Source organism: Alligator sinensis, unplaced genomic scaffold (assembly GCF_000455745.1).
Source record: "Alligator sinensis unplaced genomic scaffold, ASM45574v1 scaffold126_1, whole genome shotgun sequence".
Lineage (NCBI taxonomy): Eukaryota > Metazoa > Chordata > Crocodylia > Alligatoridae > Alligator > Alligator sinensis.
The window spans coordinates 6,033,124-6,058,220 of NW_005841842.1; the positions used below are offsets into that span (position 1 = coordinate 6,033,124).

Consider the following 25,097-nt stretch of genomic DNA (forward strand, 5'->3'; position numbering starts at 1 on the left):
CCAGTGTCTCTATCATCATAATAAAGTGAATTCTAAATACCTATAAGTTTTGCTGCCCCCCACAGGGGCCACAGCCCCCTGCCACAGGGGTTACAACCCCCCAACAGGGGCTAGAGCACCCCAACAGAAGCCAAAGCCTCGCACAGGGTTTACAGCCCTTCACAGGGGTTACAGCCCCTCAACACAGGTTACAGCTCCCACAACAGGGGTAAAACGGCCCCCACAGGGTCTACCCCCACTGCAGGGCCCACGTGCCCCAGCCCTGCTTGCTTCCCCAGCCCCCTGGATTGCTGCCCCACGTGGCCCCATCCCCTGCCAGCTCCTGAAGCCCCCCGATGGCTGCTCCACCCAGCCCCATCCTCTGCCTGCTCCCCCAGTCCCTGATGGCTGGCCCCCCACCCCAGCCACTGGCACTTAAAAAAAAAAGCCTCTACTCACCAGCAGGATCAGGGGCTGTGGGGCCTCCTGGCAGATCCCCCCCATGCGGCATGGGGCAGCGGGGGGCAGTGGGGCCCAGTGACCCTGATGGCAGCTGCTGCTGCCAGTGAGTTTCTTTGTTTGTTTGTTTTTACTTGCCGGGATGCTGGGGCTGGGCAGGGCAGGCATTGGGGTGTCTGGGGGAGCGGGCAGGGCCGGCTGGGGTCCCCCTCATGGTCCCCTCCCCACCCTCTGCCCCACTCCCTACCTACTGGCACTGGAGCCCGGGTCCAGCTCCCTGCAGCTTGCTCGCTGCCTGCCTTGCACAAGCAGGCAGCATGCTTCAGCACCAGGGTGAAGGCCAACCATAGAGATGCTCTGGGTGCTGCCAGAGCGTCTCTGTGGAGGACCCAGCCTCCAGTTGCCTCAGGGCACGTGCCCTGCCCTGCTTTTTTCTGCCCTGGCTTTTTTTTGACCCCTGGATATCCAGGGGTCTAATTTTGCCCCTGTGCTGCAAATCTGCAGCGCAGGGAACTTTTTCTCATTCCCTCACGTGCCTCTTGTGGCATCTCAAAGGGCTTTGAGATGCTGCAAGATGCACGAGTGTGCTCGTCTGGATGCACCCATGGGGGCTGTTTTTTTTAAACAATTATTTTTCTTCACATGTCATCGATTCTTTTTTATTTTCCTTCCTATTTCCACTCCTCTTCCTGCCCTCCCCTTCCTAACCCCCATAGGCAAGCCCACAGAGATTTCCTGGTCCTCTGGGGTGAAATCAGTCAACCAGACCAGGGCTTCATTAGCATGTCTTGTTGAAATGCTACAGCTTCAGCTGCAAAGTCGGTAAGCAAAGCCAGTAGTGTGTTTGTAACTGCACTTCCATGAGTCAAGAAAGCAGAAATGCTTTGACCAGGTTATATGCCTCCATCAGGATTTGGTGGTTGGACCTCCATGGTATTGGTGCTTTTAAATCAAGGAGGGGCTTTTGGAGATTCCACCCTTGGGTACCTTAATCTGGGATTAGGATCTGAAGTGTACACTGTTTTACTTTTTAAAATGCGGCCCTGTTTATACACCAGCCCACAGTAATTTAATTAATGGACTTAATGTCTAAACATTTACCACAGTATCTTCTTTGCTTTGAAGTGAGAAAGGCTTTGTGACACTAGAAGCTTTTATCTCTCTATATAAAATGAAGTGTCTGTCTGTCTGTTCACTGATAACTTGAGAATGGCTGGTCCTATCTACTCTAAACCTTCCAAAATCACTGAATACCATCCAAGGAAAATTATATGAGGGTTATTTTCACTTGACCCTTTTTGGGGCTTACATTGACCAGGATTCTTTCGCTTCTCAAGTAACAAACTGGTGCCACTCCATTTTGGATGCAGTGAATTCAGTTCAGTTGTCATTATTATACTGGTGCTTGCCTTTTTTTTTCTCAACTCAATTGTCATTATTATATTGACTCTTGCCTTTTTTTTCACTCCACGTTAAATATTAAATGCTAAACAGGTTGTACTATGTTCTTTAAAAATAAACAATATTTTTGACCTACATATGTTGTACTAAGCTCTTTGAAAATAAACAAACACGGCAATTGTAAAATAACACCCTGGGTGAAGAACGGGTACTTCAGATATTTAAAAATATAACATTAAACCTGATGTTGCCACCCTGCGTACATGCTTAAGGTTAACACCTATTCAGTTAAGTAGAGCTATCTGCTTAACTGTTGCTAGACCAGAGCCTTAATTTTTACTATCTGGGGTTTATATTTTGCCTAAGGGAGATTTGAAAAAAATCAGATTTTTATAATGCCCTTTCCTGCCCCCTCCTGGAGGATCATGTGCTCAAAATGGGAGAAAGTGGAGGAAGGTCACATCCCCTTCTCCTTTCCCTGGGGGCCTACAGAGCATGTGTAGCAGCTGGTGGAAAATTGGTTTAGCTCTTTGTATTAATGATGAAAAGCGGTTTTGCATCAACAGCCATAATCTTCTAGGAAGAGAAGCTATTAAACAGAGACATCTGCAACTACTTGGCTATGTAGCCATACAGGTAAAGTATAAAGCCACCAGCAGTTGCTTCTCTAGCTAAGAAAACCAATTTGAAAGATACTTTTATTAATGATGCTTAAAGATACTGCTGCAAAGAGTTCCCAAGTCAGATGTCAACCTATCCCTGCTGAATAGCAAATATTGCTGGGCACATTGTTGTTCAGATCAATTTTTGCTAAGGGTTTTTTTACTCTGTGGATTGAAGAATTTTTGTCTTTAAATTTTGAAAATTAAGAGTTTTCTTTTCTTTTTATACTCTCTTTATAATCACCTGGTACTATACTTTCAACTTTTCATATCAAGCCAGTATTAATAGCAGCTGCTCTAGTCCTTGATCCTGCAAAAAACTACCGTTCAGGGGTTTTGTTCCAGGATTGGAAGATTAACTGTAATTTAAAAGCTTTTAACACTGTTTATGATACAAAATAGATTTTTACTGCCATGAAAACGGATGTTAAAGAATATGGCATCTGTGCAATCATTCATAGAAAGACAATGGTCCCAAATGTTTCTCTCTGACTTCCAGATTCTATTTTTTGAGTTTGTGGCTCCGAAGAACTATAGCAAACTAGTAGAGTATCTGTACAAGAAAATCTTTCTGAATATGTGCAGGGTCAGCTAGTGATAAAAGGCTGAAAAAAAAAAGACTGGTCTATAGTATGTGCCAATCCTTTGAAGCTAAGCAACTTCTCATAAGACGATTTTGGCTTCAGAGTGCAAGACACTCCAATATTTGGATGGATTGATTTGCAGAGAATTATAAAGGAAAAGAGAACTTTTATGTTTTATATGAATTTACTGGATTGGAAAATGGTTACAAATCAGCACTGAATTTCCTATGAATCATGCTTTTTCTTCTAGAGTTTACAGACATGCACCTGCAAATGGGCAGACACATGATCATACTTAAGCTTGCTGTCTTTTCTTAAATGTTCAAATCATGCCAAATGCTAATTGTGGCTTTTTCTAGTGGAACAGTAAGTTCTGTTATAGAAGATCAAATTATGCTCTTTCTTACTTTGAGTAACTGTAGAGTTATAGGAACCTGCTTAAGGCATAAAGCAAGACAGATTTTTGTCTGTATTCTGAATTGAAAGATCTGGTAACTGATTATGAAGCAAATTTATAAACAGTTAAACACTGTATAAAGAAGCACCAAATGCATCTACACATGCATTTGATCCAACATCAGTTTAATTACAAGTAAGCTATTTGCAAGTAAATGCTCCCAGGCAGACATCTACACATGCAGAGATATAGGAGCAGATTTGCTGCTCCTAGTAGCAAACTGCTCCCACTTCCTGTGGTTCTGCTATGGGCCCCTGCTGCCACCAGGGGGGAGCTAGCCCAGTGCTGGCAGAGAGCACTGGGCCAGGAAAAAGCTGTCTTCTTGCCCGGGCTGGGACACTGCTCCCTGCCCCCAGGGGGTTGCTTGCTACGGGAGCAGGGACAATGTCTCCCTGCCTCAACAGCAGGGAGCTCCCAGCCCCAGCTTCCTGATAAGGACAGGGGACTTGCAAAGAGCTGCCCTACTGATGGATTGGGGCAGGAAGCTGGGACCTGCCCCACCCCTGCAGCTCTTTCCAAGCTCCTTGCCTCGATCATCGTATCAGGGCATGGGGCTGGGACCTGCCTCTAACTGGGACAGGTCTCAGCCCCCACTCCACAATCGCAAGGTGGGAGCTGGAGAGCTTGTTCCCCACTCAGCTCTGCAAGCACAGAGCTGAGTGGAGAACAGCTTGGGGAGCTTGTTCCCCGCTCAGTTCCATGCATGCAGAGCTGGGTGGGGAACAGGCTGGAGAGCCTGTTCCTTACTTAGCTGTGTGAGCACGGGGATGGGTGGGGAACAAGCTTCCCAGCCGGTTCCTCACCCAACTTCATGATCATAGAGCTGAGGGAAGAACAGGCTCCACAGCCCCCGTCAGCAGGGAGCTCCCAGCACCAGCTCCATGACTGCAGCTGGTGCTGGGAGATGCTTATCCAGCCCTGCTGGGGCAGGGGGCTGGACTTGATGATCTTCTGAGGTCCCTTCCAGCCCTAATGTCTATGAATCTATGAATGACTGCAGAGCTGGTGCTGGGAGATAAGGATCTCACAGCACTGGCCCCACTGTCATGGAGCTGATGTTGGGAAATAAGGATCTCCTAGTGCTGGCCCTGCAACCACTGAGCTGGCACTGAGAGATAAGGATTTTCTGGCCCCCTGCTCCATGATCGCAATGGTGAAATGGGGGCTGAAAGATAAGGATAATCCCTCCCCCCTAGCTCTGGTGGCAGAGCCCACCCTGGCAGCAGGCAGTTCCTGGAGGCTGGGAACAATCTCCCACCACCCTGGTGGCTAGCTGACCACTAATAGATTTGCGAAAAGAACTGGCATGCTAAAAGAGTGCTAAAAGAACTAGCCGTCATCGCGCATCCAATGGTGAAATTATTTGAAGACTTGTGGCGCTTGGGAGAAGCCCCAGAAGACTGGAAAAAAAAGCCAATGTGGTACCTATCTTTAAGAAAAGGAGAAGGGAGGACCCAGGAAATTACAGGCTAACCAGTTTGACCTCAATCCCAGGTGAAATCCTGGAGAAAATCATCAAATAAACCATCACACACAGGCTAACTGAAGGCAGTATTCTGAAGGATAGCCAACATGGCTTCATCATGGGCAGGTCATGCCAGACCAACCTCATTTCCTTCTACAATCAGGTTACTCACCATCCGGATAGAGGAAATGAGGTGATGTCATATACTTGGGCTTCAAAAAGACCTTTGACCTGGTCTCCCACTATGTCCTCGTGGTCAAATTGAAAAATGCAGCCTTGATCACTTCACAGTCCGGTGGCTATATAAGTGGCTCTGTGGTAGGACCCAAAGGGTACTGATCAACAGAACTGAATCATCATGGCGGAGGGCAACCAGTGGCATTCCTCAGAAGTTAGTACTTGGACTAGTGCTCTTCAACATGTTCATACACAATTTGGATTCGGGCATTACAAGCAATCTAGCAAAGTTCACTGACAACACCAAGCTTACTGGGGAGTGTTGTCATGCTCAAAGACAGGCTGGCAATACAGGCTGACCTGGACAGGCTTGTGAAGTGGGCAAACCTCAACCTGATGTTATTTAATACACAGAAATGTAAAATGCTCCATCTGGGGAGAAATAACCCACAACACAATTACAGACTTGGCAGTGCTCTGCTTGTCAGCACCACAACTGAATGAGACCTGGGTGTCATGAGTGACAACAAAATGAACGTGAGCCACCAATGCGATATTGTAGCTGGCTGAGCTAACCAAACACCGGCATGCATCCACTGAGGCATCTTGAGCAAGGCAAAGGATGTAATCTTCCTACTTTACTCAGCCTTGGTGAGACCGCAACTGGAGTACTTCATCCAGTTCTGGCGCTGCACTTCAGGAATGATGTGGAGAAGCTCGAGAGACTCCAGAGGAAGGCCATACACATGATTAGAGGCCTGGAGACCAAGCCATATGAAGAGAGGCTGAGGGACTCGGAATTGTTCAGCCTGGAGAAAAGAGGACTCGGGGGACTTAGTTGCAGCCTATAAGTATATTGGGGCATACATCAGGGTTTGGGGGAGTATCTATTCACCAAGGCCCCCAAGGGGAGGATAAGAAATAACGGGCACAAGCTGATTGAAGATCACTTCAGGCTAGACATAAAGAAAAAAATCTTTACAAGCCGAGTGCTGAGGGTTTGGCACAGGCTCCCCCCAGAAGTGGTACAGTCATCCACCCTGGTGATCTTCAAAAAACATCTTGATGCCCATCTTGCTGGGATCATTTGAACCCAACAGTCTTTCCTGCCCACATGCAGGAGGACTAGACCTGATGATCTGTAAGGTCCCTTCCAACCCCTAACAACTTTGAAACAATGCTCCTGTTCAGGCACCTACACAAAAACTACTGCACAGTAACTACTTGCGAGTAAAGTTGTTACTTGCATTTGCTTGTAGACACGTATGTAGATGCAGATGCTTACTGTGCAGTAAACTATCCTACTTCACTTTAAAGCATCTTGTGTAGGCATGCCCACTCTGTAGTATAGCAATTGTATATGTATTTTACTTTGTATTGAATTTGTATTATACAATTTAAATATGCAAGTGTTCTGTTTCTTTGAAGTTTTAAATGTAAAAGATAAAAGTAAATTAATAAACTGCATTTATATTTGCTTATGGTTTTCTTTTAGCATTTTAGATCTCTCAACTGTGTTTTATAGCAGACAGGCATTCCAATAAGTACCAGCACTGTCCATTGATCATGCAGTAGCACAATTAATTTTAAACTATAAAGATCTGCCCACTCTAATGTCATTGGTATGACACTGCATTATAAAGCTCTTTATCCATATAACACGAAATGTGAGGAAGTTCCATTATCTGATCTTTAAAGACAAATCTTAAACTTTCAATTATAAGTTCTTTTCTTTCAAAGAGAACCCCTCTCTCATTTCTCACCTCCCTCCAATGCTGCAAGCTGATAGACATGCACAGGTTTTACCAAGAGCCTTGTTTGTTCCTTGGAGAGGAGAGGCTGTGAGGTAGAAGTAGCTCAGCATAACTCCAGGAACATAGGATGAGCTTTATGGCTTGTCAGGAAAGAGAAGAAGGTGTAGCCCCCAAGTCTGTTGTTTTTCCCTTATGCACAGTGACAAGTAGTCCCCTACATGAATGGCAAAGCCAGTGTACAAAGCTAATCAAAATGGTCTGCCCTTATGGTGGAAAGCAGCTTATTTGAGGCAGCTGGGAAAATTGCTATGTCTACAGAAAGCAAAACCTTCTGTGTAAAGGTTCCATAGGCTCCAATGGGAGCAGAAGGTGCACTCTTTTCTTTATCCTTCCTAACCTTCCTGTGAATTTCTCTGAATTTTAGATGTGTTCAGGCTGCACAGTAAGTCTCCAGAAGTTTGAGGATGATGTGTCCAGAACTGGAAGATTTAGATCTGTCTACATTGACATGCTTTCTCACTGTCTTTGCCTTCGAAAAACCTTGACCTTACTTCCTGCCTCCCCCACGAGTGGAGGAGTGTGGCACTGGTCCTCTGATTCAGTCAATCCAGCCATCCACATTCCCTGCCCTCCCTGGTTTATGTAGCTATGGAATGGGGCTAAGCACCAGACAGAGGAGACCCTTGGTTGAAAACAGCAATAATGTCCCTCTGATCAGCATTCAACTTTTTACTCAAAGTAGGTGGTGATGGTGTTCAGAGATGGGTGTAAACAGGGGTGGATCTAGAGGGGGCTTGGCAGTGAGACTGGACCCTCACTTTAGCTCTGCTAAGTAATCCCTTGGTGTGGGTCTGGGTGAAAGAGAGATGTGTTGCTGCTGCTCATCCCCTCCTTTCCCCTGCTGTTGAATTCAACAGAGAGGAAAGAGAAGGGAAAACAATAGCAGCCTTCACCCTCTGGGCTCTGGGACCATAGGAAAGCAGGGACTCTGGCCAGACCTCACCCCAATCAGCTGGTGAGCTCAGAGCTCACTGTTCACATGGAGCTCCAGCAGGAGCCCCTGTTGACTGGGCAGTGATTTCAGAGCTCCTCTACGTGCGCAGCAGAGTCAAAGTGTCCAGGTGAGGGGGCTACACTCTGACTTTATGACAATGGGGTCTCCTCCTTAGCTTGCTCCTGTGGCCGTTGGCTGAGGGCAAGCAAAACTCAGGGACATCCGAACCTGAAGCCTCCGGACTTGGGCCTGCATGTAGGATGCCTGCCAATGGATTTGAAAGTATCTAAAGACCCAGTCTGAAAAGTCTAGTGTGGAGGATACTTGCCAGTAGCAGGGCCACATATGATTTTTCAATGATTCAAAGGATTCAGAACTGATCTGGCTAATTTGACCAAGAAGATGAAAAATTTTCCAAAATATATAAATAACAAAAATCAAAAAAGTTAAGGGGCTGCATGCTCCCCCTTCATCCTATTCCTGGATCTGTTACTGGGCATCAGAACAGTTTCAGTAGGTTGATGAAGAATCCCAAGAGATAAGCTTTAAATTATTATTTGCATTCCTACAATATGCAGGAGCTCCCATTATAGGCCAGGAAACCTATGGTATCTGGCACTACATAAGAAGCAGAACAAGGTGCATCTGTGTCTCAGACTTCAGTACCATTGGAAATGGGGAGCACAATGGAACAGGGCTATCAACAGGATAGGAAGGGCTCATGGCATTAAAACAACAGCCAAGCCCTTGCTATGCTTTTGTAGATGTCACAGGAAAGGCGGGTGCTTGTAAGTCACTGGAGGAAGGAGTCAGGGTCTCCGTTCTGGATAAGACGTGATATAGGATGAGGGAATGATGTAATGGACCTTGAGGATAAAGACAAACAGCAGGAGGAGTACTGAGAAGGAGGAATGGCTTGGCCAAAGAAATTAGCTAGGATAAAAAGAAAGCGTATCAACCTATGGTCTGGGGGCTGGATCTAGTCCCTGCATTCATGGCTTTGACAGCATGCCACTGTTGGGGGGTAGGAGTGCTTTGCCTGTGCCATGCAGCAGGGAGAGGCAGCAGAGGCAGCGGCATCCTAGTGCCGCCCCACCTCAGACTGGAGCAGTGTTATTCCATCTCCCTTCTGAAAAAATGTGATCCCTGAGCTAGGAGAATGATCCTAGACCAGGCACCATCTGAAGTAGGGACAGGCCTGCCTAGTCTCATTTGCCCTTGTTTCTGTGAATGTGAAGTGCTGCTGCTTATTCCTCAGACTAACCAGCAGGTGGTGCTGTTGGCCAATGGTTCACTTCTTTCAGAGCATGCAAGCAAAAATGTCTGTAAATGAAAATAACTGGACCACTGAAGCAGGGATGAAATCACCCAGACCCAGCACCCACCTACATGTAAATTGGTGATACACCTCCTGACTCTTGATATGGGTGAGCTTATTTTTCCTTCTTGAGAAGAGTGCTAGTGCTCTATCAGAAAATGTCCCCCTGGGTGTGTCTGCATGAGATGTTTTACTGCACAGTAGTCTGATCTACTTTCTCCAATGTGAGGTACTAAATGAATGCACATTTGGCTTCCCTAATGTGCATTTCTGCAAGTGCATGCTTTTTAAGTGATGTTTAATGTGCAGTAGCCTACTTTCTGCCCATTAGAGTATTTGCACATTTTTTACGCGGTGTTTTATTACACATTAAAATGCACATGTAGACATGCCCTGCCTCTCCTGCAACTTGCATCACTTCCACTTTCCAACACCTGGATGTGCTTATTAGTTCATGTTTGTGAAAGCCACACACAAGAAGTTCTTGAGTAAAAATAGCCTAAAACTATAGCTCTGATCCCATAAGGACCTTCAACCCCCTGAAAATCAGGCTGGTAGTAACTGGAATATCTTTTACTTGCCCAGTCTTGCTTTGAAGAGCCATCACTTTTTGAAACATACTCAATGAACAGTTCCTGTGGAAGAGCTTTTTATTATTTTTAAACAATAACAAAAAACCCGTGAGAACCCAGTTATTACAAAATTCCAGGACCCAATTTGAAAGTGACACTTAAAATATTAGCTTCAATAAAAGCCACGTGTAATAAAAGTTACAGAAACATTTAAGTACACATTAGAGTATACTATATACAACAATGTATTTTCAGGCTATGAAAGAACTTTCAAATGGATACTACCCAGGCACTGCTGATGAGCTCAGACTGGTGGGGCAGGTAGAGCATCACGTGGGAGCAGGGGGGTTTGCAACCAGCCGGGCACTCCGGCTGGGAGCAGGAAGACTGTAAACACCCCCTGCTCCTGGCCGGCTGCAGCCCCCGCCCCCGCTTCTGTGTGCCGCTCCGCCCACCCCACCAGTCTGAGTTCATCAGACCAGTCTGAGTTCACCAGCTGTGCCTGATACTACCCAGATCCGTCAGCTTTGTTTTAGAATACATGATAAACATTGATTTTAATTTCTACCTCCTTTGTCTAACAAGCTGGCTGATGCCACAGGTCTCTTGGCACTGGAATTTTCTGCTCTCTTGGGTATTCACCAAGGCCTCTTCAACCTCCAAGGCACTGAAGTGTGATCTTATTCTGCTCTACTCAAGGTCATGAAAAAAGTCAACACAAAATGTAGGCAGTTCCTCCTTCTGCTCATTATGTCTATGATTCAAAGCAGCTCTGCAGCATTTGGCTCTGTCAGACTTCGGACTGTCCAACCCTAATTTTCTATGATGATCATTTTTGATATATAGGTAAACTTCAGTGCAGCCAGCGTAAAGCCAGGTTTCCCTTTCCCTCATGCTCTCCCATAGAAACAGCAGAAAGCACAGACAACAATTTCCTGAGAAGCACATTGGTTAGTGCTTTAAAAGCTGGGATCTCCTGTGTCCAGTTAATTGCTTTGCCCTTGCACAAGATCTTGGGCAAGTCACTTAATCCACAATGTTGCAAATTGGGTGCATACTATTTAGACTCAGTTTTTAAGTGCTAACCAGCTCATAGGCAGACAAGGTTCCTTGGGTGAATTTGATATCTTTTATTAGACCAACCCAAATGGTTGGAGAATAGTTATTAAGCAAGCTTTTGGGTTCAAAAACCCTTCATCAGGCTCAGGAAGCTGCAGCAGTTGGTGTGTGCTCTTCCTGGATGGAACCAGCTCATACTGATTTCAAGCCAAGTGCACATGAAGCTGGTCTAAAGTTCAGCACCTCTGAAATTCTGGCCATTACTTCAGATGCCCATTACTGAGTCAGGCACTCATTTTGGAACATCGTTCCAAGGATAACAACACTTTGCCACTTCAAAGAAACATTGTGAGGAATGAGTTAATATTTGTAAAGCCTTTGAAGAAGGACCTTGCTCCCATAAATGATCCATATTGTTATAATATACTTAAGTTTATGAATGGGATTATATGCTATATATGACCACGGTAGCAGGTCACTGGACTTGAGGATCCAGGACGACACTTGTGGAGCTGTGTTCCAAAGATGTTCAGAATTACTGGGAGCATCATTTGAAGACTTTAAATTGATTTCAGGTAAAAAGGTAAATTTGAACTAAAGAAAAGGAACTGCTACTACAGCTTTATTTTGGATTCAGACCATACTAGCCCATTAAATGTCAATGTTAGAGAAAAAGAATGCAAAACAATGATCTACTTATTAGTGAGAACCCTATTTTTCACTATGTTCATGCATCTGGTGACAGCAGACAGGAGCTTTAGCAGGGTTCTAGGCTTGAAGAAGATTTGTCTAACAAGCAAGCAATTCCATTTTTCCTGTAGAACGCAGCCTTCACATGGTTAATCCTTGCATGACCTCTGATCAATTCCTCAACTGGCTGGTTGATTCGCCTTCCGTATTGTGAAGAGGACAAAACAGGAATGGGTCTCACCATTTCCTGTTAGAAGACCATTCAGAAGTTACACTCCTAATTAAATAATCCAAATGCAGAACATTGTGCAGATTTATAGCACTAGCTGGCTGTAGCAGCTGGTGCCAAACAAGCCTTCTGCCCAGATACAATTATATAATGTGTTGCTGTAGAAAGGCACTGCTTATTTAGCAGGAAGATAGTTTCAGCCATGATTTAAACTCTGCTGTTGTCCTCGTTTGTGGCCAAACATTTCAGCAATAGTAATGGAACACAAGTGTACCTGCGGGAAAGCAGGATAGGGAGATTTGCCCCCACACGAGTTACAGCATATTACATATGCTGTACATATTACAGCAGATTTCTCTAGGACTAGTTGCAGATCGTGGGACAACTAATTTATTATGCTCTTGGTGGTGGTATAGAGGTTTCATTAGTACTTATTTGGGAAGGCCTGCACAATTTACTTACAGGTTATATGTCTGGGTAATTACCCATTCCTTTATTCATGCAGATTACATTCGTACATCCCATTGCACCATTGTGTATTCTCCATATATATGACCAACTACAACAATTTCTATTAACAAAATAAGAGCTCTAAAAAGAATCTCATTGACTCAGAAACTCATATGCAAGAGGCTTGTCCTAAAGACACTACAGCATCAAGTCACTGATAAATGGTCTTAAATAAAAAGAGAGAGAAATTTCTGTAGGGTAGAGGGGATCTGGACATTGGCAATGCATAGGGGGTGCATGCGTACCCCCTGAGATTAGCAGTGCACCCCTGAAAGGAGCACCACCAACACTGCCAGCAGCACCTGTGGGCGTTCGCCACTCACCACCACCCCCCTCGCCGCTGCCACTGCCAGTGGCATCTGCAGGTGGTCACCAATCACCACTGGGTGCCACTGCCAGTGACATCTGCAGGTGGTTGGTGACTGCTGGTCAGTGCTTGCCGTCCTGCCCCCGTCCTGTCCGTCCCCCCACAACCTCCAGAGGCACACATTGTTCATGGATCTGGATACAGAGTAAACTTCCAGAATCAATCTGGCTAATCCAGAACTTTATCACATTTAGAAAATGCTGCAGAACCCTCCTCTCCAGAAAGGCCTTTCTTTTATCAGAATCTTACTCAGAAAATTGACACTGCCTGGTACTGTTTAAATCCAGCCAAAAGACAAAGAGAAATTTATAATCTAAAAAAGAATAATAATAAATAGAAGCCCAACTGCCAGCAGAGGTTTGATGGCAAAAGTCTCTGACCAGAAGTGCCCCTCCTTTTTCATGTCCTTGTTTCATAAGGTATTTATCAGAACTCTTAGATTTGCTGGGATCTGACATGGCTGCACCATAAGCACTTCTGCTATGGCCTCAAACTTGCAACCTCAGGGCTGTCAACTATGTACCTTAACGCCTGAACCACCCCACTCCCTGCTAGAAGTACCAAACACTTCATGAAATCTAGAAACATTTCTACTGGTATGAGTCTATGTGGAAAGGGATTGGCAGCAGGACAGCATTTGACAAACAGATCAAACATCAAAAAACATCCATTACCAGGTTGTTCAATGTCTATCCAGAACACCTATCCTGAGGGCAAGCAGCCCCCTAACACTTTGTGATGACCACAACCTGCACAACACAGCATTGAAATGAGGTGGACTGGATCTTCCAGGGGATATGTGCACTGCTCCCCTACTACCAACATGCTGGACCTGTGGAGTCCTGTGGGCCAGGTGACATGACCCTGTACACAGCACAAAGGGCCAGGCTGGTGCATAGGGTTGCTCTGTGGCTGGATCAGGCCCACAGACTGACTCTGCCAGCAGCATCCAACCCACAGACTGTCCCTGTGCTACTCATCTATACCACTGTCCTAGAACATAGCATCCAGGTTGTATACCAAACTCCATTATTCCCAACACTGAGCTGGAATCCTCCTTACTTTGACATACCCTCCTCCAGCCATGCCCTCAACCTACTTATTGGTAGTTGCTCACCCCTCTGAACTGGTCTGGTCCCTCTTGGCCTCAGACAGAACCCCTGCCATAGCCAGGGGTGACATGTCCATTAACTTGTTCTTCTTGGTTTCCAGAAAGACTGGGGAAAGACCTCACACCACCCTGGAAGCACACAACCTTTCCTGCTCCAGCACATACACAGGGGGAAGGAGGATGAATGCTCAGATCCACCCCAGAATGGCAAGCCCCTCCAAATCCCAGCTCCTACATGGTCACAAGATCACAGAAGAACAGCCTCTATTCCTCCTGTCTCCCACAGTCTGGACTTAGTTAATGTGGGAGGGAGGCAGGGAAAGGGGATCAGAAGGAGACCTCTCAGATTGCACTGTATATAAGAGAGCAAAAAGAAGGACTCATTCATGGAGGGGCACAGACCTGAAGATCTCAGCTTCTATTGAGGGTACAGGGGAACAATAGAGGGAGGGGCCATAGTGCACGCCAAAGTTCAGGGCCATTTGAAAAAAGCCTGTTGATTTTAGAACATGTAGAAGGGTCAGCTGCTAAATAGAAAAGGGCTCTCAACCCCAAACATCACAGACTGCCACTCCAGTACAATATTGGAAGATAACGTATTTTCTTGCATACCATATAACCCCAAATAAGACACACACCTTGTTTTTGTGAAGGTAGAATGAAAAAAAAAAATCCAGAGTTAGGACTGCATAGAGCAGGGAAAGACCCTAATCTTCACCTTGCTAACCTTCCTTTTCCTGCTATGATTTTGAAAAGAAATAAAAACAGCTCACTTACAAGGCTGTGAAATAGAAGAAGAGAATAATTAAAAGAGAGCAAAATTGCCAGAAGAAGAAACTTTTTTGATCAGTGGAACATCAAGCCTGTAGAGCATGGGTAACTGGTGCCTCCTGAGTCTGAGAGGGCACCAGATTGCTGATGGGGGTGGGCTGTCCCCCAGCGGCTGATCACCGAGCCAGTGGTGAAACCGGAAGTGCACTTCTGGTTTCATGGCTGGGGGTTTTCAGGGGGTGCACAGCTGATCTCAAGGGGTGCATGTGCACCCGCATGAACCCCCTATGCATCGCCAATGCTGTAGAGTCAAGAACAATGACCAATTAAATCATGCAACTCCCTCAGCTGCCTAAATAGAAATGTCACTGCTGCTGTGAGCAGGATTCAAAACTGGGTGCTTCTACTCTGGCAGAAAAATCAGTTTTCCCGCTTAAGACATGCACCACAACTTGTGGGGAGAAGCATGGGGTGGTGGGGCTGGTTTTTGGGAAAAGGTGTATTTGGTATGTGGGAATATATAGTATTTGCCCTCCCGAAAGAAAAGGAACATGGAACTGGAAGGGACCACCTAGGCCACTGTGTGCATGATTGCAGACATCATTCAATAAACATTTGTTAAGAGTCCAAAAGAATAGCCATTCTGGCCCCTCTGCACATCGCAGCCAGAAAGTATTGATAACAAACCATAAAACCTGCACTGTGCCACAGGAGAACAACACAGCTAAGCTTACTGGTTTCATGGAGGAGACTATGGGAGTGCCTCCCCAAATACACAGATTCACAAAATCCACAGGGAAATCAGAGATCATTCTCATGTATCTTGGAGATTTTTGATAGAAGGCCAACCCTTCCACGCTGATATATGGGCTCTTTACCTCCTATCAGGCAGCTAGCTACAAGAATTTTCCCTTGGAAACTTACAGAGCTATAAGGCAGTGGTTCTCAACCTTTTTTGTACCAGGACACATTTGTAAACATTGATGGCCAGTCCTAACCCAGTGCCCCTCACCCCAGGCCCCAGCCCCTCAATGTATGGGGCCGGGGATGGCTGTGGGGCAGGGAGAGCCCAAGCAACCCTTGCAACTGGAACTCTGGCAATCTGCAGGGGAAAAGCTATGATTTCCCAAGGATTTCTCCTTTAAAGGAGAATCCAATTTTAAAGTTTGTTGATCCATTTTTAATGTTTGTCCGTGACTCTTTCATATATTCTTGCAACCCACTTTTGGATCACAACCCACAGAAATGCTGCTCTAGGGGACTGTTCTACAGGGAACAGCTTCAGCTTCTCTCTGCTCCCCCAACTCCAGTGAGTCCTGGACAGGCAGAAAAAATAATGTGGTTTGAAGATTGGAGGGGGGCAAGTTGGGTCAGGGTCGGGTCTGTTTGCTCAGAAAATTGGGGTGTTTGGTTGGTTGTATGCTTTTCCTACCTCAGGTTCCCAGTTTATACTCTTTTGCTCCAATGGGGTTTGTATAACAAATGGAAACACAATGCTGGTGGTCTCCAGTGTTGTTGACACCAATGAAGTCACTTAACAAAGGTTACCGTAAGGTAACTTGAGGTTACCTCTTCATTAATTTTAAGGCCACGACTCTTTGCATGTTCTCTGTCACAGCGGTGAAGTTTTTCATTGTAACCCTCTGGCCTTTTAAAAATGGATTCATAGGTGGAAACAGTTCCTGTCTTGGAAGAAAGAGAAAATATGATTAATTTATTGTAGCGTTCACCACTATAAGTTAGAAAACAATATGTTGTACAACGAACAAGTGGTATGTGTAAGGCACTAAGGGCTGAAAGGGCCTTTCTACTTTTTAACAATATTTTGGATAGTCTGGAAGCCAAAACTGTTATGAATTTTCTGTGCATCTGGTTTATCTGCAAAAACATGTAACAAGAACAAATATCTCCAGCATGTGAAAGGACATGGTCACATAATTTTTTTCACATTTCATAGCACTGGTGATCCCAAGTAATTTATAGTAACCTTTGAAACTTAACATTTATTTGATTCCTTACTGAAATATTTTCTCTCATTAAATGCTTCCACTGAACTAAAGAATCACTCTGAGTGAAGAAAATAAAGGAAGAAAGCCGGCAGCTTTGGAATGCTTTTCAAAAGGCAAAGATGTAAGATGAAGCTTGTGACTCAATCATCAGATTAATGCATATTTTTGAGTAGCTCAGAAACAGACTGCAACAGTGAGCTCTTGTTCCAATAATATGCATAGCCCACACTTGCTCTACCACAAGGAAATTTAGCGAGTGAAGGAAATTACTGTATTTAGAATATCTTTTCATATTATGATGTCAAAGTTCTTTTTAATTATTTTCCCCTTATGGGTCCCAAACTTTTGTTCTTGATATAGCCAAGACTCCCATCAGGAGTTTTCTGAGCACAGAAAAGCAGGCTGGTGTCTTTGAAGTCCCAAGCTGCTACGTAATGCAGAGTTAGCTTCAGGCAGCAGAGAGTCTAATCCACAAATACTGAGAGGTGTGCATGTTTCAGGAAAACAAAGTAGTTATTCGATAGAGGATATATATATACACACACACACACACACATATATATATAAAATTTACAATATCCTATTACCGATTTATGAATTTCTTTAAAGACTCAGCACTTTGACAGAAGAAAAGATCAGTTCATCACCCTGGTCCTGCAACATCTGGTTTAAAAATCTGGAAAAAAGTCATCTTCCAAAAACTGTAACTTTACAACTGTGCATAACATCAGACTTTAGGAAATGAAGATGTGCTCAGGTTTCATTATTTCCATTCCTTTTCTCTAAAAATATAGAGAAGTCCGAACAGGACTCAAAGGTTAGAAGCCCCATTAAAGGATGCCATTAGGTCATCACTCTAGTAATCAGCTAACTTGATAAAGGGAGGATATTATGTAGTTCTCTCAAAGGGAGAGAGGGCTTTTAGTTTTGTCCTGGCCTTGCAAGCAGAGGTTGCATGTAATTGGGGACCTACTTCATTCGTGGCTTCATGGATTTCATTGAAACTGTGAAATCCAGGATTGTCCGCAAATTCCCTGAAATCAACAACAACAAAAACTTAAGAAAAATAAAAAACTGGCTCCCCAGTGGGAACCATTGGTCCTCTTGACCAGGAGGGGAAGGTACCAACTGGCAGGGTGGCACAAGGGCAGCCGACAAGACAGCGGCTACCCCTTTGTCCCTTCTCCCCCTGCCGGGACCTCTCTACCAGTTAGCACTGGTGGGCAGGGTGGCATGCAGGGAAGCCAGAAATCAAGATGGCAGCCATTCCCTTGTCCCTTCTCCCCACTGGGCCTTTCCACCAATCAGCATTGAGGGGTGGGGCTGCCACAAAATGTCACCCAAATTGGCTCTACGCACTGTGAACGGGCCATAAAAACCACTTGTTTCGCCGCGATTTAAGTCGGTCCCTATATATAATCTGTCATCTCCATTTTTGTACTTTACTCTTGCATTTCCTTTACTTCCTATATTGTCATTTTTATTCCGAATTCCAGAAAAGACTGAATTAATGCTGCTTACAAGGAATGCCTGCATTGCTCATTCCTTTTTCTTCTATTAATATTGTCAGTGCAGAGGATTTAGCCTCTTGCAGATAGACAGCCAGCCTATTATGTTAAACTCAAATTCTGTCCCAGATAATCTGTTTTGAGATCTTCTGCCATCCTTGTGCAGATGACATCTGTGTGGTTGCAGATCCTTGTTATTACCTTGCATGTCAAGTCCCTTCTAATTGTGCAATGCCTGGTGGCTGCTTATTTTGACTCTAAGCTACTTCACTGGTATCCATGGTTGTCATTTGTATCCGTTGTTAAATGCTGACATGGTAGGCTGATAGTTTTTAAAAACCTGTCAAGAGTGAGTGAATCATGTAAAGCAGACAAGCAATTTGTATTCAAGGTGAGCATCTGCTATGAACTGGTGTAATAACACTGAACACTTGTAAATCATTTTGCAGACATAAATGAATGCTCGCAACATCCCTTTAAAACAGCTAAGCACCTTTTTCAAGTCACATATGGGAAATGCAATGTAAACTTGCCTAAAGCAATATAGGGAGTAATCGGCAGAGTAGGGATTAAAAACTCAGGCATTCTTGGCTTCCAGTCCTGTGCTCAGCACACTTACCTGTGTTTCTCGCTTCCTCAGTTTCCAAAATAAATTTCTTTTTAGTGTTTTGTATCAAAATATCCAGTTAGTTTATCCCACTGGCCAGGGTGATGACTATTCTGTCCCCACCATCACGCAGTCACATAACATAAGCATACCCTGAAGGTAACTTTCTGTGGCAACACTGTGTGGCATGACCCCACTCCATCCTATCTCAGCATGGGGCTGGGCCACACATTAATCTTCCATGATTAATGCAGATTATATTGGATATATATTCTCTGTGTGAATTGTCAGTGTCTGTAGGAACCACATTTAGAGCCAGGGCCTCATCCAGGCTTATTGTTCGTCTTGGTCTCCCTTGTGTATGTTAATGCTTTGCACCCAGGACTACTTCACATTTTAGCAATGATACCACAGTGCCTTCCCCATGTCATTCTGAAACCTCCAACTGAAAATGTGAGATGTCGACTCTGTTAACTCTTTCTTTAGTGAATACTTAACACAACTGTCCAGGCTATGTAGCAAGTGGGTTTACCATGAGCTTGGGAGGACAGCGGTGCAGGGTTAAATCTTTGGATGGAGATGACCAGCTGATTTCACAAAGATCTTTAAATCACACTCAAGGCAGAATCCCTGATTTGATTCTAAAAGAGCAAGAGGTGTAGGACCTATTTTCTTGTCTGTGGTTAGCTGTTATTCACCAATGAGACAGTGGTAGGGAGTGGCAGAATTCTGTTCCTCTAATGGATGACTAAAGTGCAGCTTGAGGCTAACTCTGCATTACCCGACTATTGACTGATTCTATTACACACGTCTTGGTACATATGTCCCTATTATAGGAGTAGGATTGCCCTCCAGAGACATGTAGATGTCTTCATTTTCCTATAATGAGGACACTTAAGCACCCAATGGAGTGTCATGTTTCATTTTGAATGAAATAGAACTCCACTCTCAGATTATTGCAATTGATGGCCTATGTGCTGAATATGAACCTTGGACAGAGGTGAAATGTATACTCTCAGTTTGCTTCAAGTAAAGTCTGCAGAGGCAATAGATGGTCACATGTGCCTCTGGTGCATGATTTGCCTTGATTGGTGACTCAAGCAATAGTACAATAGATATCAGCTCGAAGTGTTCTCCCTGAGAATGGAAGTTCATAGAGTTTCCCTTCAGCATATCCATGTCCCTGCCTCTAGTTCACTCTATTGAAGTTAACACACACCTGCCAGAATTAGTCAAAAAGAGTTAATTGGTAGCTTTACACGGTGTTTATCTAAGCCCAGGACAAGTTAACATAAGAACTCTAAGACTCTCTGCTGTGCCACAGCTTCTCCTTACAGCACTCCCATCTGGCACAGCTTAATCTCAGACTTCACAATAAGATTGAGTTATGTTAGCTAGGAGACGTGCAGTTTCTGTAGGACCAAGGACAGCAGAAGTCTATAGGGACGAGGACTTTCTCCTCAAAAATCCGACTGTGGTTACCTAAAACCAGCTGAATCTCTCAGAGCGGGCTGGTTAACTGTGTTACGTTCCTATTTATAGTACTACAAATATCATTGTGAGACATAAGTAAGATTATTCAAAGCAGGAAGAAATAACATTAGTTGTTGAACAGAAGCAGCACAGCATTTCACACCTCAAATGCACATTTCATTTGAGAAGATCAAAGCATTTTACATGCCTGGATAACATACATTTCTTTGAGGTAAGACGATACTGTTGCATTCTACTGCTAACTCAGGGCCAGATCCACCAAAGGACTTCTGTCCTCCAGGATTTAGGAACTTAATGGCAAATGCTTGACCCTCAGAGCCCCTACCTAACAATGTAGATGCCTATGCTGCCAGCAGGAAAGTTCCCCCACATCTGAAAATCTGCTTCCACACATTCCCAAAATTGCTTTAGTTTGCCAGGGCCAAGCAACTCAGTGCCCATCTTTGGCTTAAACCCAGTTGGAAGCTTCAAAGTAAGCACTCAATACCTATGTCCCTTTGGCAGTCCGAATCAAAACAAGGCTCAGGCAGACCTAAAGGACTGAGTGCCTCATTATACACAACAGCAGCTGCAGCCTTTATTAAATAATAAGGCCAGAGGAGGAACTCTCCCTGTATCACAACGGACTGGGCTCTCTAAGAGCACACACTTCTCAGCAGAAGTTAGGAACTTAATCTAAACACCTTTTCACCAAGATGCATCACGTCATGGACTTAAAGACAAACTATTTGAGGGGTTGCAAATAGGAGACAAAGTCCTGTGCCAATTTTCTATACTATTTTCATCGATTCATAGATTTCATAGACATTAGGGCTAGAAGGGACCTCATGAGATCATCGGGTCCAGCCCCCTGCCCAAAGAACCTCACTCTTTTGGCTTTGGGTATCCACCTAAACCTCTCATTCTTGTCCTCCCCAGAAAATGTGGGTGTAGGTGGATCTAGGATTTTGGGGGTGTGGAAGCAGCAACCAGTGCTGCAGGGGTGGTGGTGGCACTGTCACTCCCAGCTACCCCTGCACCTGACCAGGCAGACCACACTATGGAAACAGTAGCTGGGGACTTCCTTCAAATCCCAGCTCAGGTAAAAATCTCCCTCTTCTCCTGCTCTCAGCACCCCCTCCCTTCCCATCCATGCTCGGTGGCACTTCCACTTCCCTCCCATTCACCCCTCCATCACCTGCTACTGCCACTGTCTCTGGCTGCCCTGGGGATGGTGGGGGGAGGAGGGGACTCCAGAGCTGCTCCTGGCCTAAATCTAGCCAGGATGTGTACTGGGCTCAGTTGGGGACAAAAGCAACTGTGGAGTTGGGCAGGCCTCTCTTCCCTGTATGGTTCTCCACCCTCCCAGGTATTTTCTGACAGGCCAGAAGCAAGGTCAGGGAAAGAGAAAACCACCCATCACTGCTACTGCCACCATCCCCATCTGAACCCGGCTCCCCAAACAGCCCAGCTGGAGAGGGGCAGAAGCAGCTCTGGAGCTCTCTCCACTGTGGGGGCAACTGGGGACATGGGAGGACAATGGCAGCAATGAGGGAGGGAGGAGGGGAATTGGAAGGGAGGGGATATGCCACTGAACATGGAGGGAAAGCTGGGCAATTCTTATTTGATTCAGGGACTTTAAAAAGTCCTCAGCTGCTGCTTCCATGGTGTGGTCTGCTGGGGGTGCCACCATGCCAATGCACCCCCTCTGAATCTGCCCCTGAATGTAGGTCATGTGTTTCTCCCTCCACAGATGTTGTAAAGAGTAGTTCCACTTTGCAAAGTGCTTTGAAAATGAAAAGTCCCAAGTAAGTGCAACGTTATCATGCGGGACTTTCTAGGGTAGAGCAAAAGTATGACATTTCAGTAGCGTTGATTCATGTACCTTTAAAACATTGACATCTGCTTTCAGACAAGTTGCACAACCATATCTGGAGTGACTACAACCACTTGACCCCAAGTCTAATTAGCAGCCAAAATATGCAAACAGATTGTTCCTGATTTAATTAAGCTGCATAGAAAACTGCCGGGAAGCTGCACTATTATGCATGTCCCTTATTAATTTCACCGGGGCTCAGCAAATCCCCATCTCACCACTTATTTTTTCCAGCCTGTAAATTATGCTCTAGGGAACATGCAGCATTTTCCAGCTGCTGAACACCATTTTCAATATAATTACTTTATTTAGGAGAAATAATGAGCGTAGACCACACAGGGGCCCAGGCTGTGAAAGCAAGGGACAGATTTTAAGTGGAGACTGATTCAGGTAAAAAAATTTGGCAACCCAATTCCCCGCTGCAGATGCTTCTGCCTCTCTTTGTCTATGACTGACGTGCCTGCTTCCTCCTGCAGCCTCCTCCTCTTTTTTTTACTCCTATGCCATTGTCTCTTTTTTTTAATCTTCTTTTTTTGTAGTTTCTCTGTCTCGTACCTCATCAAAGCTGCTCCCTCAGACTCACCCTCACTCCACTACTTGCCGCTTTCTCTTTCCAACCTCACCTTAGCCTCTCGGTGGAAATAGCTGAGCTCTGGAGGGTCCCTGCGTCCAGGTGGGACATAAGCAAAGGCAGACTGAGCAGAGAGTGGCAGCTGGTGTTTTTCTCTTAGTAGCTGAGCAGTTTTCTCTTCAACTTCTTCTTCATCTTCCTCCTCCTTTCCAGGTGCTCTTGTATCCTGGCTGCTCTGCATGCCTCACCTAGACCCCAAGTCTCCTGGAGCAATGGGCACAGAGGTGCTGCAGCTCCTGCTAGCTTTGCTGTGCTCTGTGGTTACTAGGAAACCCCATCTGTATACAACTGTGAGGTCACCGCAGGGGAGAGGGAGGAGAGAGATTGCAAGGAGTCTGTGTGTACCGGAGTGACTAGCCCTTCCATGAGATTTTACTGGACTACCAAGCTTCCCACATGCTGTCCAAAAGTAAAAACAAAGCAGAGACCCCAGGCATATGACAGAGGCAGATACAATTTGTCCAGAAAAGAGCTTCATAGTGTGTTGCAGGATTTTTACCCTGCCGTGGCAAACTGTCCTTAGTCCTGGGTGCTCCAAAGCACACTGCAATTAGACCTGGGTTAAGGTAGGATGGTTGACTTCTTAGATAGGGGCAGTCCAGGGGAGCTAATCTTTCTAGAGTTAAGCAAGACATCTGATTCAGTGCCTAATGGGAAACAATTATCTGAGGTAGAGAAGATGAGGATTAGTATGAAATTAAAGATCATACAGGACGCAGGTCAAAAGGAAGACTTTATCACGTTAAAGTAAAAGAGGAGTTGATCAGGTTGGAAAGCAGTTAGGTATTAGTGCTGTTCCTCAAGGATGGACCTCAGGACATCTAGTTTAACATCATCACTTGTGACCTCAGTATAAGAACCAGATATGTGCTGATGATGGAAGTTGCAGATGAGACAAGCTGGGCAATATTGCTGATATTGAAAAGAACTAGATAACCTTTTGAACTTAATAGAAATGGTTTGAAATGTAGCAGTAAAACTGCAAGGCAGTGTACTTCAGCACACAGCAGGGAGGCCTCTCCCTCCCTTATAATTTCATAGTTGATAGGGTTGGAAGGGACCTGAGCAGATCATCAAATCCGACCCCCTGCCATGGCAGGAAAGAGTACTGGGGTCAAATGACCCTGGCAAGGTGTTCATCCAGCCTCCTCTTAAAGACCCCCAGGGTAGGAGCCAGCACCACTTCTCTTGGAAGTTGGTTCCAGATCCTAGCCGCTCTGACTGAAGTAGCGCCTCCTGATGTCTAGTCTAAATCTACCCTCTGCCAGCTTGTGACCATTATTTCTTGTCACTCCTGGTAGTGCTCGGGGGAACAGGGACTCCCCCAATGCCTGCTGGTCCCCTCTGACTAGTTTGTAAACGGCCACTAGATCCCCCCCCTCAGCCTTCTCTTGTGGGGGCTGAACATGTTCAGGTCCCTCAGCCTCTCCTCGTAGGACCTGCCCTGCTGCCCCCTGATCATGCGAGTGGCCCTCCTCTGGACCCGTTCCAAGTTGTCCACATCCCTCCTGAAGTGCGGCGCCCAGAACTGGACGCAGTACTCCAACTGCGGCCTGACCAGTGTCGCATAGAGGGGAGGATCACCTCCTTGGACCTGCTCATGATGCATCTGTGGATGCATGACAAGGTGTGGTTGGCCTTCCTGACTGCGTCCCCACGCTGTTGGCTCATGTTCATTTTGGCATCAATAATGACTCCAAGATCCTTTTCTGCCTCTGCACTGACGAGAAGGGAGTTCCCCAGCCTGTAGGTATGTTGCTGGTTCTTCCTCCCCAGGTGCAGCACCTGGCACTTGTCAGTATTGAAACCCATCCTGTTCTCATCCGCCCACCCCTGTAACCTGTCTAGGTCCAATTGCAGTCTATTCCTCCCTTCTAGCATGCTTGCATCCTCCCACATCTTAGTGTCATCTGTGAATTTGAACAGGGTGCTTTTTACCCCCTCATCCGAGTCGCTGATGAAGATGTTTAACAGTGCGGGCCCGAGGACTGAGCCCTGAAGAACCCCACTGCCCGCATCCCTCCAGGTCGAAAATGACTCATCCACCACTGTTCTCTGGGTGAGGCCCTCCAGCCATTTGACTGTGTAGGTATTGACACCACTATCCCCTAGTTTTTAATGAGAATGGGGTGAGAGACAGTGTTGAAGGCCTTCCTAAAGTCCAGAAAGACTATGTCCACCACAACATACAGCATACACACAGGCTGGGGAGTTCCCATCATGAAAGCACAGAGGCGGAAAGGAATCTTGGAGTCATTATCGACTCCAAGATGAACATGAGCCGCCAATGCCAGACCGCAGTCAGCAAGGCCAGCCATACCCTGTCATGCATCCAAAGGTGCATCTCAAGCCGGTCCAGCAAGGTGATACTCCCCCTCTATGCGACTCTGGTCAGGCCACAGTTGTAGTACTGCATCTAGTACTGTGCTACGCT

The 25,097-nt window shown here is 45.5% G+C and overlaps 1 protein-coding gene across 1 annotated transcript; it reads right to left on the reverse strand.

Annotated features, from left to right (window-relative positions):
- Positions 1–11,638: 11,638 nt before the first annotated feature.
- On the reverse strand, positions 11,639–22,857 carry CUNH5orf49 (chromosome unknown C5orf49 homolog). The gene is made up of 3 exons (XM_006015698.1): positions 22,656–22,857; positions 16,129–16,245; positions 11,639–11,818 (listed from the first exon to the last, which is right to left on the reverse strand). The coding sequence occupies exons 1-3, from the start codon at positions 22,842–22,844 to the stop codon at positions 11,639–11,641; spliced, it is 486 nt and encodes a 161-aa protein (XP_006015760.1). The 5' UTR covers positions 22,845–22,857.
- Positions 22,858–25,097: the final 2,240 nt, after the last annotated feature.